Source organism: Aulonocara sp. 'chitande type north' Nkhata Bay, linkage group LG6 (assembly GCF_057382095.1).
Source record: "Aulonocara sp. 'chitande type north' Nkhata Bay isolate Kocher_YH1m ecotype deep benthic linkage group LG6, A_spYH_male_GT1.1, whole genome shotgun sequence".
NCBI classification, from domain to species: Eukaryota; Metazoa; Chordata; class Actinopteri; order Cichliformes; family Cichlidae; genus Aulonocara; species Aulonocara sp. 'chitande type north' Nkhata Bay.
The window spans coordinates 40998722-41014460 of record NC_141349.1 but is presented as its reverse complement, the minus strand read 5'-3'; the positions used below and the strand labels follow the sequence as shown (position 1 = coordinate 41014460).

At 39.6% G+C, this 15739-nt stretch overlaps 1 protein-coding gene across 1 annotated transcript; it reads left to right on the top strand.

The window, feature by feature from the left end:
* Positions 1 to 344: 344 nt before the first annotated feature.
* Positions 345 to 11421, top strand: LOC147328538 (uncharacterized). Its single transcript, XM_086296981.1, has 6 exons — positions 345 to 6642; positions 6827 to 6963; positions 7053 to 7275; positions 7394 to 8579; positions 8767 to 8903; positions 8990 to 11421. Exon 1 carries the CDS (start codon positions 360 to 362, stop codon positions 5397 to 5399), a length of 5040 nt encoding a protein of 1679 aa, XP_086153107.1. The 5' UTR covers positions 345 to 359; the 3' UTR covers positions 5400 to 6642; positions 6827 to 6963; positions 7053 to 7275; positions 7394 to 8579; positions 8767 to 8903; positions 8990 to 11421.
* The last annotated feature ends 4318 nt before the right edge of the window (positions 11422 to 15739 follow it).

The following is a 15739-nucleotide window of genomic DNA, read 5'->3' as shown; positions in this document are numbered from 1 at the left end:
ATATCAGATGTGCAATGAATATAAAACGGAAATATCGCCAGATGCATCGACCAGCTGAGAGTTTACAGTGTCATCCAGAGAACACTTTAATGAATGAGGCCATATCTCGTTTCAGATCAAACATTAAGTCAGCACCATCTTATGTTTGTACTGTTTGTCTAAAAGCTTCTTTTCCTAATCAGGTGAAAATCTGCAAAAGAGAAAATTACTCAAAACACCAGACTGTAGCTCATCAGTGCCTAACTGATAAATTTGTTCATGTGTGTGATGAAGCATGTCATGATCACTGCAGCTTTCCTGTTGAGAGAAAAAAAGAGTATATCTGTCACACATGTCACAGTTCCCTCAAAAGTGGATGCATGCCCAGGCTTGCCGCTGTTAATGGTTTAGAACTGCAGGATATTCCAGCTGAACTTTGTGATCTCAACATTCTGGAGAGACATCTGATTGCCAAATGCATACCATTTGCTAAGATTATTCCTCTTCCAAAGGGGAGACAGAGACTCATACGTGGTAATGTGGTGTGTGTACCATCTGAGGTCCAACAAACAGTTGACAGTTTACCGAGGATCAGAAGCCAATCACAGATCATGAGGATAAAGCTGAAAAGACGACTGTGCTACAAAGGCCATCAGCTGTTCCAGACTGTCACCTGGTCTAAACTCATTCAAGCTCTGCGTAAACTGAAACAAATTCATCCACAGTACACAGATATTATTATCAGAGATGATGCATTGCTTTGTGATCCAACGTTACCTGATGATGACAGCAGTGATGAAGCCAGCATGGCAAGTGATGATTATAATGAAGCAGATTTAATGGAAATTGACAACTATGAAAAAGATGCCCTTTTGTGTGAAAGTGAGTCTCAAAGTGACCAAGATATTAATATGCAATCCTGTGATGAACAACCAGAGGAACAAAATCCAGATGAACCAGAAAGTGATTTGAACAATGGAGGTTTTGCTCTAGAAAGTTGTCTGCAGCCTGTAGACATTTCAGAAGAGATTCTCTGTTTCACTGATAACACATATTGTGTGGCTCCTGCAGAAAGAAACAATCCTGTTAGCTTCTTCAGAACTCCTCATTTGGAAGCCATGGCATTTCCTGTGCAGTTTCCTACTGGTCAGAATACACTGGATGAAAAGAGACTTCTTAAACTCACACCAAGTGCTTACTTCAAATCAAGGCTTTTCAACATTGATGCAAGATTTGCTAAAGACACAAATTACCTGTTTTTCTCACAGTTTGTCACTGAAATACACTTGGCTAATTCCAGTATGACGATACAGCTAAGGAAAGGTAAAACTATGACCAAAGATGGACGCAAAATCACATCAGGAATGTTACAAAGTAAGACAGAAGTAGAGAAGCTGGTAAGAAATAAAGATGCAATCAGATTTATGCAGCCACTCAGAGGAACTCCAGCTTACTGGCAGAAAACTACCAGAGATCTATTCAGCATGGTTCGCCAAATAGGAACACCTCAGTTCTTTGTCACTTTCTCTGCTGCTGAGATGAGATGGCCTGAAGTGATTCAAGCAATAAAGAGACAGCAAGGTGAAGAGGTTGATTTTGAAGCCCTGGACTGGTCAGAAAAGTGTGAAATTCTAAGATCAAATCCAGTAACCACCATGCGAATGTTTGATAAACGTGTTGAGGCTTTGTTCAGAGATTTGCTTTTTTCTCCTGCACAGCCCCTTGGTGAGATCATTGATTACTTTTACAGAGTTGAGTTCCAGCACAGAGGTAGTCCGCATATACACATGTTGCTGTGGATTCGAGAAAAGGTAGAAGCAGATGTGGATGACGACCAAACTGTCTGTGACTTTGTTGACAGATACATCTCAGCTCAACTCCCTGATCCAGAAAAACAACCTGAACTGCACAAAAAAGTCACTGAGCTACAAAAGCACAGCAAAAACCACACAAAGACATGCTTTAAGAGTGTGAACTCTGGTTGTAGATTTGGGTTTCCCAAACCACCAGCCACAAGAACAATGATTGTGAGACAGGATGAGGATTCAGACACTGAAGCTGCAAAAGCCAAACTCAGACCTTTGTTGAACCTGCTGAAGGAACCTGAAGCTGCTTCCCTCACCATAGAGCAGATTCTGTCACGATGCAACTTAACAATGAATGAGTATGAACAATGCCTCCAAGACATAAACAAGAAAACAGCTCTGATTCTGAAACGTGACCCAAATGAGTGTTGGATCAACAATTACAACCCAGACCTGCTTGAAGCCTGGAACTCTAATTTAGATGTCTCATTCATTTTGAATGCCTATTCATGTATAGAATACCTCTGTAAATATATAACAAAGAAAGAATCTGGCCTCTCTGAATACCTGAAGACAGTTATTGACAACTCTGATAAGAACACCGTCAATGAGTGTGATGAAATGAGAGCTGTGATGCAGGCTTACTCAAAAAAGAGAGAAATCAGCGCACAGGAGTGTGTGACTCGAGTCTGTGGCCTAAAAATGAAAAAATGTTCCCGCAGTGTTGTATTTGTACCAACAGATGATAACCCAGTAAAAATGAGTCGGCCCATGAGCTTCCTGGAAAGCACAACACACGACAGTTGTAATATTTGGATGACAAGTTTGAGTGATAAATACAAATGCAGACCTGAGACCCCAGAATATGAGGAAATGTCACTGGCTGATTTTGCTGCCTTGTGCAGGTTGGTGAGTGGTCCAAATGAAGGAAAAGATGTGCTTCCTCTTCTAAACCAGCTTGGATTTGTACAAAGGCGAAAGAATGATAAACCAGCTATAATCAGATATTACCACTGTTCACAGGAAAAAGATCCTGAGCAATATTATGGTCGACTGTTGAGACTTTACCTTCCACACAGATCAGAGCAGGAACTGAAACCACAAGGGTTCCAAACCTATCAGTCCTTCTACAACTCAGGTTTTGTACGACTTCCATGTTCAGACCACAGTGAGTCTGTGAAAAGGGTTGTGAAAAGAAATAAAGACAAGTATGAGAAGAACTCTGAGGATATTGAGAGTGCACTGGAAGAGTTTGAACAAAATAGGGATGTTGTGATTGATGAATGGTGTAATCTTGCTCCTGAATCTGAAGTTGTGAGGCTGCAATGTGATGAGAATCTTCCTGAGAGACATTCTGATGATGAGAACGAACAGGAGAATGTCCCCGACTACAGTCGTCAGTCTGATGCTGTAACAGAGATCAGAGCCATCAGAGAACAACCTGCAGTAGATCCAGCCGTGGTACGTGTAATGTATCAGAATCTGAACCAGAAGCAGGCCTGCGTGTTCTATGCCATAAGAGACTGGTGTATTCAGCGAGTTTGTGGTTTGAACCCAGATCCATTTTTCTTCTATATCAATGGTGGTGCAGGAACTGGAAAGTCACATCTGATTAAGTGTATTCACTCTGAAGCATCAAAGATCCTGAGCAGACTGCCTGCTAATGCAGAAGAAGCTGACATATCAAATCCAACTGTTTTACTGACTTCATTTACCGGTACAGCAGCTTTTTCTATCAATGGCTCTACATTACATTCTCTACTGAAACTACCCAGGAGTCTGAAACCACCCATTCAAGGACTTGGTAACCAACTGGATGAAGTCAGATCTGAGCTGATGAATGCTGAAATTATTGTTATTGATGAGATTTCAATGGTTTCAAAACCCCTTTTTGCTTATGTGGATGCAAGACTGAAACAAATCAAAGGCACTCAGAGACCTTTTGGTGGAATGTCAGTTTTAGCTGTTGGAGATTTTTACCAGCTGCCACCAGTGCGACAGTCTAAACCTCTCTGTGTTTACGATCCAGAACAGATTGACCTATGGCAGGAACATTTTCAGATGATCACTCTAACCGAGATCATGCGTCAGAAAGATGATGTGGCCTTTGCAGAGATGCTGAACAGGATTAGAGTCAAAGAAAAGACAGATGAGCTTTCTCAGTGCGACAGAGATTTGTTGTCACAGGCTGTGACTGCACCAGAAGAATGTCCAACTGAGGTCTTACACATTTATGCCACCAACAAGAATGTGGAATCCCACAACACAGATACCCTGAAGAAGCTTCATTCAAACATCATAATCATCAATGCAGACGATTTCCAGAAGGATAAATGTACAGGCAGAATGGAACGAAGAGACAAACCATTTACAGGTGGGAGAAATGATTTACCTGACACTCTGAATGTTGCTGAAGGAGCTCGAGTCATGCTGACCAGAAACTTGGACACACTAAACGGTTTGGTCAACGGTGCTTTTGGTATACTGGTAAAGGTGGTGAGATCTGAAAATGATGGACACATAATTAAACTGGGGCTCAGGATGGACAACCGGCAGCCTATGAGACACAACCGCAGTGCTAATGCAGCTTCTGATGATCTGGTTTACATTGAGAGAGCAGAGGAGAGTCTGAAGTTTAAAGGAGCAGTACGCAGACAGTTTCCTGTAAAGCTAGCATTCGCTTGCACAATTCACAAAACTCAGGGTCTTACAACACAGACAGCTGTAGTTTCAATGAAGAACATTTTTGAACCAGGTATGGCTTACGTTGCTCTCAGCAGGGTGACGTCTCTCAGTGGACTCTATTTGCAGGACTTGGATGAGAAAAAGATTTACGCCAATCCCGAGGTAACTGCAGCACTCCAAACCATGAGACAAGCCAGTGTTGAGGAAATGATGCCTCTTCTTCAGGTCAGAGAAACAGCCAGCAGACTTGACACTCTTACACTGATCCATCACAATACAGAGGGTTTGCCATCTCACATCAGTGACATCAAGAGTCATCATGAAATGTGTTTAGCAGATGTTTTGTGTCTCACTGAGTCTCACCTTCAAGGCTCCTTTGTTGCAGACAGTCTTCATTTGGATGGCTACACCATGTTCAAACGCAACAGACATGTGTCCTACACAAACTTTCCTCACATGGCCAGCAGAAGTGGTGGGGGAGTTGTTGTGTATTTGAGGAATCATTTTCAGGTTCAGGTAAAACAGTATCTACATAATGTCACTGATCTTGAGTTTTTAGTGTTGAAGGTTCAGGCTCCATTCCCTGCACTCATTGCTGTTGTGTACAGACCCCCTGACTACAGTTTGACACCATTCATGCAAAACCTGGTAAGTCTTTTAGATTCACTTGAAATAATGGACTGTCACCCAATAATTGTGTGTGGAGATTTTAATGAGAACCAGTTGCAGAGTGGAAGAAAACAGATTCTGGAGCAGTTTCAGTCGAGAGGGTATTCACAGCTGATCACTTCTGGCACTACAGACAAGAACACCCTGCTTGACCTCATTTTTATTTCTCAGCCACAGAAATGTCTATATTCAGGTGTTCTGAGATCATATTACAGTTACCACAACCCTGTGTTTTGTGTCCTGTCCTCGAGCCAATCATGAAGTCGTCTGGTGAGTTTTGAAACAATTACAGATCATGTTTGTTACAGAGTTTACTGATTGTAGAGCATGAAAAATATTTTTCATTGAAAAAATTGTCTTCCCTACTCTGTCTGTAAGAAGACCCTTTCTTATTGCAATGTTATTAATCATTTCACCAAATCATTGCTGAACTTCATGCAGAGCAGAGAACATCTGCTATCATGCACCTCTGATCTGAAATGTGCTGCAACATTTATTAAACCAACATCATTTCTTTTATTCTCATGTTTTAAATGACTAAATCTTTTTACTGTGACGTATGTAGCTCAACAAACGAGATCTTCCCCTCCAAGGGCTTGAAAATATGAAATAGTAAATAAATAAATCCCACATAAATGCAGGTATTTATTATGGGTCACATGAATAAATACAGACAATTATATTTTCTTGATTATAGTAGCTTTTGTAGAATCAAAAGTTTTTGTGATGAATGAGTTTTTGCTTATCATGTTTTACAGGTAAAAAATGTCAAAAGTTATAAACTATCTTTAGGCTACCAGAGATGTCTATAATGATACATTATGTAGAGAAAAACATTAGTACAGCTTACAGAATATGTATAAAAACTGATTTAGAAGTAAATGGATAGTTTTCTGAAAGTTCCCGACTACAGTTTAACACCACCCACCCAGATCAGCCCCCAAGTGTCTATGTAATGCTGGTATGGTGTGTGAGTTTGACTTGGCCTTTATCCGGGTGGGTTTGGGTTTGGGTGGATAAAGGCCAAGTCAGAATTCTCTGAGCAGCTGGAAAAAGCTGCTAATAAACAAAGACATCAAAAAGTGTGGGCTTTAGGTGTAGCCCCCGCTTTCTGATGCACTAATTAGACTTAGTAACTGACACCCCATACCAGCATTACATAGACACTTGGGGGCTGAGCTGGGTGGGTGGTGTTATAAGCACGTGTTTTGTTAGATATATTTTTTCAGACACCATCTTCATGAACTGCTGAGCCAAACCTGATCCATCAGTGCTGGACTGCACAGATAACTACATGCCACAAGGAGACTGCTGTTTTATGAACTGCCATACCAGTGTGTCTTCAATGGAGAAGATGACACACCCATCACCTGACCTCCTGCCTGATCTGGAGACCATCATCATGCTACCACACTACACACCTCTGAGACCATCAATGATGACTCATACTGAGGAAACTGTATTTCCTGTCAGAGATGCTCAGTGATCCTCAGAGCAGAGAGAGGTATCATTCTTTATCTTTGATAAAAAAAAATGTCAGTGTTTTTAATTCAATTAATTAATTAAAATCCTGTTTATTGCATAAATAATTCCACACTCAAATGATTATACTTGTTGACACTTTTTGAGTTTTAATTCACATTATGGATTACAAATCTATGCTTTTTCTACTCTGTCTCTCTGTGCAGGTATTGCTGTCTTCTGAGTTCTTCCGTGTCCCAACTGAGGCCTTCAAACCTCATTGCAGAGCTCATGTCTTTCCTCACCATCATGTGAGTGTGAGATTGCTCTGGATTCTGGTTATGTGGCCCGCAGCACCTATAAGGTATTTCAACATTGTTCATTGTATAACTTATTTGTAGTTTTTAGGGTTTCTACAGACAAAAAAAATGTTCCTTTTTCTGTATTTTTTAGAACAAGCTCGTCCAGTGTGCCTGCATTCCAGCTTCTTAGACTCTACGCAAGTGGACAGAGTATCAGTGTTTGGCCACTCTTACAGACACTGACTTCTGTCAATTCACTTCTACTGATCGGGCACCTCACTCCAGGAAGACAGAGGGCTGCAAGCCTGTCATCATTTCCAGTGTGGCTTTGTATTCTTCGGGTAGCATCAGATTTTTCCCACAAATATTCAAAGGTAACACTTGTTTTAAGCTTAGTTATTAAATCAAAAGTCTTCCCTTGTGTCATGTCTGTGAAGGTTCTCATGATGTCCTTTGATGTAGTCTCTCTCTTCACTTGCATACCCACTACAGAGGCAGTGGAGACTGTCAGAAAACGACTGCAAGAAGACAGCTCCTTGGAAGACAGGACCAACTTCACACCCGATCAGATGTGCACACTGTTAGACCTCTGCCTCACCACTACATATTTCAAATACAACGAGGGTTTCTACAGACAAAAACATGGCTGTGCCATGGGTTCCCCTGTGTCACCTGTTGTAGCCAACCTTTACATGGAGGAAGTGGAAAGGAAGGCTCTTGGCTCTTTCAAAGGAAGAGTACCCAGCCACTGGTAGAGATATGTAGACGACACCTGGGTCAAAATCAAAAGGCAAGAAGTGGAATCCTTCACTGCGCACATTAACGCCGTGGATAAAAACATCAAGTTCACCAGGGAAGACACAAAGGACGACTGTTTGCTTTTCCTGGACTGCGCTGTGCACATTGAAGAGAACGGCAAACTCAACATCGAAGTTTACCGGAAGCCCACACACACGGACCAGTACCTCCTCTTTGACTTCCATCACCCTCTGGAACACAAACTTGGAGTAATTAGGACACATCCCCCCCCCCCGGGCAGAACATGTTCCCTCTAAGCCTGAAGGGAAAAAGAAGGAACACACACATGTAAAGGAAGCACTTAAAACATGTGGCTATCCTAATTGGGCGTTTATAAAGTCAGCAAAGATGCACAGAAAAGAACATCAGATACCAGCGAGGGAGGATAAGAAAGACAGATGCAACAACATTGTCATCCCCTATGTACTAATTAGACTTAGTAACCGACACCCCATACCAGCATTACATAGACACTTGGGGGCTGAGCTGGGTGGGTGGTGTTAAAAGCACTTGTTTTGTAGATATATTTTTTCAGACACGGCACAGTCTCCTTTGTGGCAAAACCTTCAAACTTCACCATCCTCAGCTGAAACAACAACATCTTAACACCATCTTCATGAACTGCTGAGCCAAACTTGATCCATCAGTGCTGGACTGCACAGATAACTACATGCCACACAGAGACTGCTGTGTTATGAACTGCCATACCAGTGTGTCTTCAATGGAGAAGATGACACACCCATCACCTGACCTCCTGCCTGATCTGGAGACCATCATCATGCTGCCACACTACACACCTCTGAGACCATCAATGATGACTCATACTGAGGAAACTGTATTTCCTGTCAGAGATGCTCAGTGATCCTCAGAGCAGAGAGCGGTATGATTCTTTATCTTTGATTTAAAAAAAAAATGTCAGTGTTTTTAATTCAATTAATTAATTTAAATCCTGTTTATTGCATAAATAATTCCACACTCAAATGATTATACTTGTTGACACTTTTTGAGTTTTAATTCACATTATGGATTACAAATCTATGCTTTTTCTACTCTGTCTCTCTGTGCAGGTATTGCTGTCTTCTGAGTTCTTCAGTGTTCCAACTGAGACATTCAAACCTCACTGCAGAGCTCATGTCTTTCCTCACCATCATGTGAGTGTGAGATTGCTCTGGATTCTGGTTATATGGCCTGCAGCACCTATAAGGTATTTCAATATTGTTCATTGTATAACTTATTTGTAGTTTTTAGGCCTTAACACAAATAAAATGTTCCTTTTTCTGTATTTTTTAGAATAAGCTCGTCCAGTGTGCCTGCATTCCAGCTTCACAGAAAAGAACATCAGACACCAGCGAGGGAGGATAAGAAAGACAGACACAACAACATTGTCATCCCCTATGTAGCCGGTGTATCAGAAAAACTCAGGAGAGTTTTCTCCAAATACGACATCCCAGTGTACTTCAGACCCAGTAACACACTCAGACAGAAACTGGTTCACCCGAAAGACAAAACTCCTAAACACAAACTTAACAATGTGGTGTACGCTGTACAGTGCAGCGAGGAATGCCCAGACTTCTACATCGGAGAGACCAAACAGCCACTTCACAAGCACATGGCACAACATAGAAGAGCCACCTCCACGGGACAAGACTCAGCAGTTCATCTGCATCTAAAGGACAAAGGTCAGTCTTTGAGGATGCCAATGTTCACATTTTGGACAGATGGAGGAGTGAAAGAAGCCATTTACGTCCACTGTGAGCGACCATCTTTAAACAGAGGCGGTGGTTTATGACACCAACTGTCTGCCATCTATAATCCAGTTTTGAGTTCCCTCCCCAGACACCGTAACGTCCACTCACATCCTGGGAGTGGGCGTGGGTGATTTCCTGACCTCGGGAAATCACATGATAGGGTGGGGCCAGGTTTCACAATGAGCTCACCCGAAACCCTGGCTGATTGGGACCCACACCCACTTTCACACCTTGGCTCATGTGATTAGGTAGAGGATCATCAGGGGGTTCTTTGTCCCTCTTTGGGGGGAAACTCCCACTGGGTTTAAATCTGGGACTCTCCACCATTGACCCTTAGAACTGAAGAAGCTTCTCGGATGAGAGGTGAAACGTCTTCAAGGAACTCAAAGAAGTCCAGACGCTTTTCTTTCCAAGCTCCTTAGACTTCACTTGTGTTAATTACATTTTATTTGTTGTTGTTTTCTTTTAGATTTATATGCAGTGATTGGATGTGGTGGAGCTTTGTTAACTGTGTGGAAAACATCTGTTTGTGATGATATTTACAATGAGGCTTTAAGGTGACAGTTTCCATGTAATTTCAATCCTCTTACTAAGCAAAAACATGTTTGCAATTAACATATTTTTTCAGTTTTGTCTTTTGGATTTATGGTTAACATTCCTCTGTGACAGCAAATACTAAACTGGTCCAAGTAACCAGCATATCATTGGTCAAAGGCAAAAAGGACCACATGTCACACTAGCAATGAATTTTTGACTGTGTTTGTGTTAGTATAGAGTAGGTCTAACAGTGGTTTTCCACATCTGCTCTAATATATATAGATAATGGGTCAGACATATAAAGTCATTTTGAAAAGTTCATAAAGGTCATTTATATGTGTTCCTCTTTATCATTTTATATCAGGTCAAACAGCAGACTTGAGTTTTGATCAGGGTAGAACCATAACATTCATGCTAATGGTTCTACTGTTTACAGTTACTTTATGATGGATTTCACCCTGGTCACAGCACTATCTGAAAAGCTGTTAGAGGTAAAGTTAAGCCAATTAATACCTCATCATAAGTCACTCTCTAACGCAGGGCAGTGATTATTATTCACTGTAATTTATTCCACAACAATGTTCTTTATTTGATTCTTTAAATATGCACATCGATTATTTAGCTGTGTGACTCTCCACACCTGAAATATATCACAATGTGGACTTCATTTCGACAGTATTTTGTAGATTGGTACCATATTTATCATCGAATCATCTTGTGCATTTATTAACTAAATGTTGTTTGGTTTTTTTTGTTTGTTTGTTTGGGGTTTTTATGTTGCCATTTTTACATTTCACCAACTGTGTAAATTCTGCAATTTTACCTTGGTTTTGTTTCACATCAGTTTATCTGCTGGCTGGTATTCCTGTCTTCCTTCTCTCACCCCAACCGGTCGCAGCAGATGGCCGCCCCTCCCTGAGCCTGGTTCTGCTGGAGGTTTCTTCCTGTTAAAAGGGAGTTTTTCCTTCCCACTGTCGCCAAAGTGCTTGCTCATAGGGGTCATATGTCATATGATTGTTGGGTTTTTCTCTGTATCTATGAAGCGCCTTAAGGTGACTTTTGTTGTGATTTCTTGCTATATAAATTGAATTGAATTGGTTTTCTTTCTTTTCTAATGTTTCTGGTCATTTTTCACAGTTAAACAAGTAACTTTGAGGTTACTTCATCGTTTTCAGCTGTTATCTGTATAAATTTTTTTCCTAATAATTACATTTCTGCAAAATTATAGCAGTTCTGGTAAGTTGTAATATTTCTGCCAAGTTATTAATTTTTTAATCAATTATTACATTTCTGCTAAGTTGTAGCTTCTGGTAAACTACAACATTTCTGCTGAATTGTTATGTTTCTTCTAAGTTATTGCATTTCTGCTAAGTTATTACATTTTTGCTAACTTGATGTTCTTCTGCAAAGTTATTAAAATTTCAACAACTTTTTAAACACTGACTTTGATTTCTTCAGCTTCTTCAGCTATTTTCAACTATTTTCAGCAGACAGCTTCAGCTTTACAGTTTCCTCTAAGTGATTGCAGTTCTGCTAAGTTATTCCATTTTAGCAAAGTTCCTTTGCTTCTGCAAAGTTTTTACAATTTCTGCAACTTTTCAGCTTTTTCAGCTACTTTTTGCATACAGCTTCAGCTTTAAGCATCCACACTGCATTTTCGCAGGAAATGCAAATTTTTCTAGTTGTGTGGATGCTTTAAGCATCCACACTATTGAGTTCCTGTTTCTCTTTATTCTTTATACTTTATTCTAGTTGCTTCCGTACACTTTTTGGCACTTAACTACTTCCACAATTTTCAGCCGATTTTCACCGTTCAAATTTTAAACTATTCTGCTTCTTCTGCTAATGTGCGCTATGACTTTTGCTATTTTTAACTATTATACTTTTTAAAATATTAAGCTTTTTTCCTTTAATTTGTCCCATTGAAATGAATGGGAAACTTCAGCAATTCTGCTAAAATTTGCTTGTTTTTGAAACTTAACTACTTCCTCATATTTTCACCTAGAACAACCATTCAAATTTTAAAATGTTCACAAATTATTGGGCTATTCAGGTATGATTCAGCTTTTTCAAATCTTTTACTGTTTTACTTTTATGCCTCTTAAAGTTTTGAGTTGCAAAATTGTGATTTTTCACAAAATACATGTGTTGTTATGGTTGCTATGCTCTTGGCTTCCAGTGTGCCACTGAAGGTTTTGCAATTTTCACTTCATGTCCGAACAACTTCCTGCTACTTGCTCAATTTTCACTCAACTTCCACAAATTATACATCAAAACGTAGGTATTTTTGCTGGCTTTCAGAAAATGTCACCATCATTGTTGTGGGATTTATAGAATTTTTGCAAATCTCCTCAGACTAACACAAGGTCAGAAAACTCTCCATATAAAGTGAATGGAGAGCTTGTTCAAAATCACCGCTGGATTTCTGTAATGAGAGGCATATTCGAATCGTCATATCTCCTTAACGAAGCAAAGTTAAGACATGAGGCTTGTCCCCGAATATCTTCAGACACCCCTGACGCTCACAATTCAAGAATTTCTTTCTCACCTATTACCGTTCTGAAATGAGTTGGACTTGTTTGAGGGTAGGAAATTCGTCCTTCGCTCAGATTTCTTCAGATTTCAAACTGTGGAAATGAACCACTTTTTTCTCTCGTCATAACTTTTTGTTGGATTTCCACAGAGACCTGAAAATTTCCATGATTGTTCACCAAAGCCTGCTGTCTCTTACGGTGAAAGAATGATATCGATACTCCAAATAGATTTCGAGTTAGAAAGCGTTGTTTGAGGGCAAGTCAAGGCAGTTTTTGCTTCGCTCTACTCAGTTATGGTGCATTACAAGTCAAATATCTTTAATAATTCATATTTTAATGATAAATTGTAAACACTGGAAGATTCCCCCATCTCTTCTGAACAAAACGGTGTAAGAATGACCGCTCTAGCCCCTACGGTTTGGAAATTATGGTCATTTGTTTGAGGGGAGTCCTCACTATGAGAAATAGGCTGCAATAATCCTGTGCCTCTCTGTGCTGCGTGTGTAAAAAGAGGCACATGTTTTGGCGGGAAAAAGTACACAGGCTCTCTGATTGGTGGATTCAAATTCAGCAGCTCCCAGGCTGACCTAGAAACTTACTTCTCTCTCCCTGTGCATTTTTTTGCTGATTTTTTCATTTAACAAGTATATTTGAGGGACCCTCAGCATGTTCAGCATTTTTTCAGCTGTCCATTTTGCTTTTCCAATTTTTCTGTTTAACTTATTACTATTGTGCTAAATAATACTATTTCTGCTATTTTATAAGATTTGTGCCTAATATAGTATTTCTGCTAAATTACAATATTTCTGCTTTTTATACTATTTGTGCTAAAACATAGTATTTCTACTAAATGTAGTATTTATGCTTAATCATACTATTTCTGCTTTTTATGGGATTTGTGCCTAATATAGTATTTCTGCTTTTTATAGTACTTTTGCTCAAACATAGTATTTCTACTAAATGTAGTGTTTATGCTTAATCATCCTATTTCTGCTTTTTATAGGATTTGTGCTTAATATAGTATTTCTGCTAAATTATAGTATTTCTGCTTTTTATAGTATTTGTGCTAAAACATAGTATTTCTACTAAATGTAGTATTTATGCTTAATCATAGTATTTCTATATATTTCTGCCAGGTCCCCAGGCAGCCAATCCTCTGTGAGGACTGAGAAATTCAAATTTTCAAATCAAGGCCTGCACGGCTTCCCAGCCAATCATATATGTGTCCTGAGGCATTCAAATTTGCATATTGGGGCCTTCATGGCTTCTAAGCCAGCCAATCATATCTGAGGGCTGAGGAATTCAAATCCACAAATCAGGGCCTGCACGGCTTCCCAGCCAGCCAATCATATATGTGGTCTCAGGCATTCATATTTGCATATTGGGGAATTCGTGGCTTCTAAGTCAACAAGTCATCCATGTCATATATCTCTAAAAATTCACATTTTAATGATAAACTGTTAACACTGGAAGATTCCCCCATCTCTTCTGAACAAAACAGTGTAAGAATGACCGCTCTAGCCCCTACGGTTAGGAAATTATGGTCATTTGTTTGAGGGGAGTCCTCACTATGAGAAATAGGCTGCAATAATCCTGTGCCTCTCTGTGCTGCTGCGTGTGTAAAAAGATGCACCTGTTTTGGCGGGAAAACGTAAACAGCCACTCTGATTGGTGGATTTAAATTTGGCAGCTCTCTCCCTCTGTGTGTGTGTGTGTGTGTGTGTGTGTGTGTGTGTGTGTGTGTGTGTGTGTGTGTGTGTGTGTGTTTAGTGGGAGAGAGAGGACCCTGCCCTTATTTTGCAGCATGTCATTGTAGGATTTAAATTGAATATAGTTAGACTGGTTGACTGGATTAGAGCCTGTGTTTGTGTGTCCCTCTGTGCATTTGTGTTTCAATAAGTTATTACTATTCTGCTAAATCATAGTATTTCTGGTACTTTTCGGTACTTGTGCTAAATACAGTATTTCTGCTAAATTATAGTATTTCTGCTTTTTATAGGATTTGTGCTTAATATACTAGTTCTGCTTTTTATAGGATTTGTGCTTAATATACTATTTCTGCTTTTTATAGGATTTGTGCTTAATATACTAGTTCTGCTTTTTATAGGATTTCTGCTTAATATACTAGTTCTGCTTTTTATAGGATTTGTGCTTAATATACTATTTCTGCTTTTTATAGGATTTGTGCTTAATATACTAGTTCTGCTTTTTATAGGATTTCTGCTTAATATACTAGTTCTGCTTTTTATAGGATTTGTGCTTAATATACTATTTCTGCTTTTTATAGAATTTATGCTTAATCATACTATTTCTATATATTTCTGCCAGGTCCCCAGGCAGCCAATCCTCTGTGAGGACTCAGACATTCAAGTATACAGATCACAGCCTGCACGGCCTCCCAGCCAGCCAATCATATCTGAGGTCTCCCGTTTCCTCTCTCGTCATATCTCAGCGACAGATGTACAGAGAGCAATGAAAATCGCAGTCAAAGTACACCAAAGTCCGCTGATTCAGCCAGTAGAAGAATTATGCTTCTAGTCCACCTAGTTTTTTAGTTACACAACGTTTTGTAACTCCAAAAAACGGTGTTTTTCGCCTCTCACCGCGATCTAATTCTGACTCCTCATCAGCCTGTTTTTCCAAAGCGGCCGCTCTCTTTCCCAGTGGCGCAGTTGGTAATGACACGGCTCTGCAAGCCAAAGATCGTGGGTTCGATTCCACCTTGGTCAACATGTTTTTTTTTCCCTACAAATTAATACACTGTCACAGACCAGTAATTCATATTCATCATTTATTACAATTCTGCAAACTTTTATGATTTTACCAGCTTTTGATAATATGGACCTCACATTCTTGTTAACACTCCATGGCACAAATACTCTTCCCTTTAGGCTCTGTGTATGTGTGTGTGTGTATCAATATTTCTCCCATTTTAAAGTATTACTCCTCCATAATTGTATTTCTGTTCAATCAAAGTACTTTTACTACATCTTAGTACTTCTGCTCAATAATAGTATTTCTGCTAAATCATAGTATTTTTGCCAAATCATGATTTTTGTGCCAAATCATAACATTTGTGTTATGTTAAAGTATTACTACTAATTGGAGGAATTTCTGTCATGTTACAGTATATGTGCTAAATATAGTATTTCTGCCAAATCATACAATTTCTACTATGTTATATTTTTCTTTCTAAATACAGCATTTCTGCTATATAATTG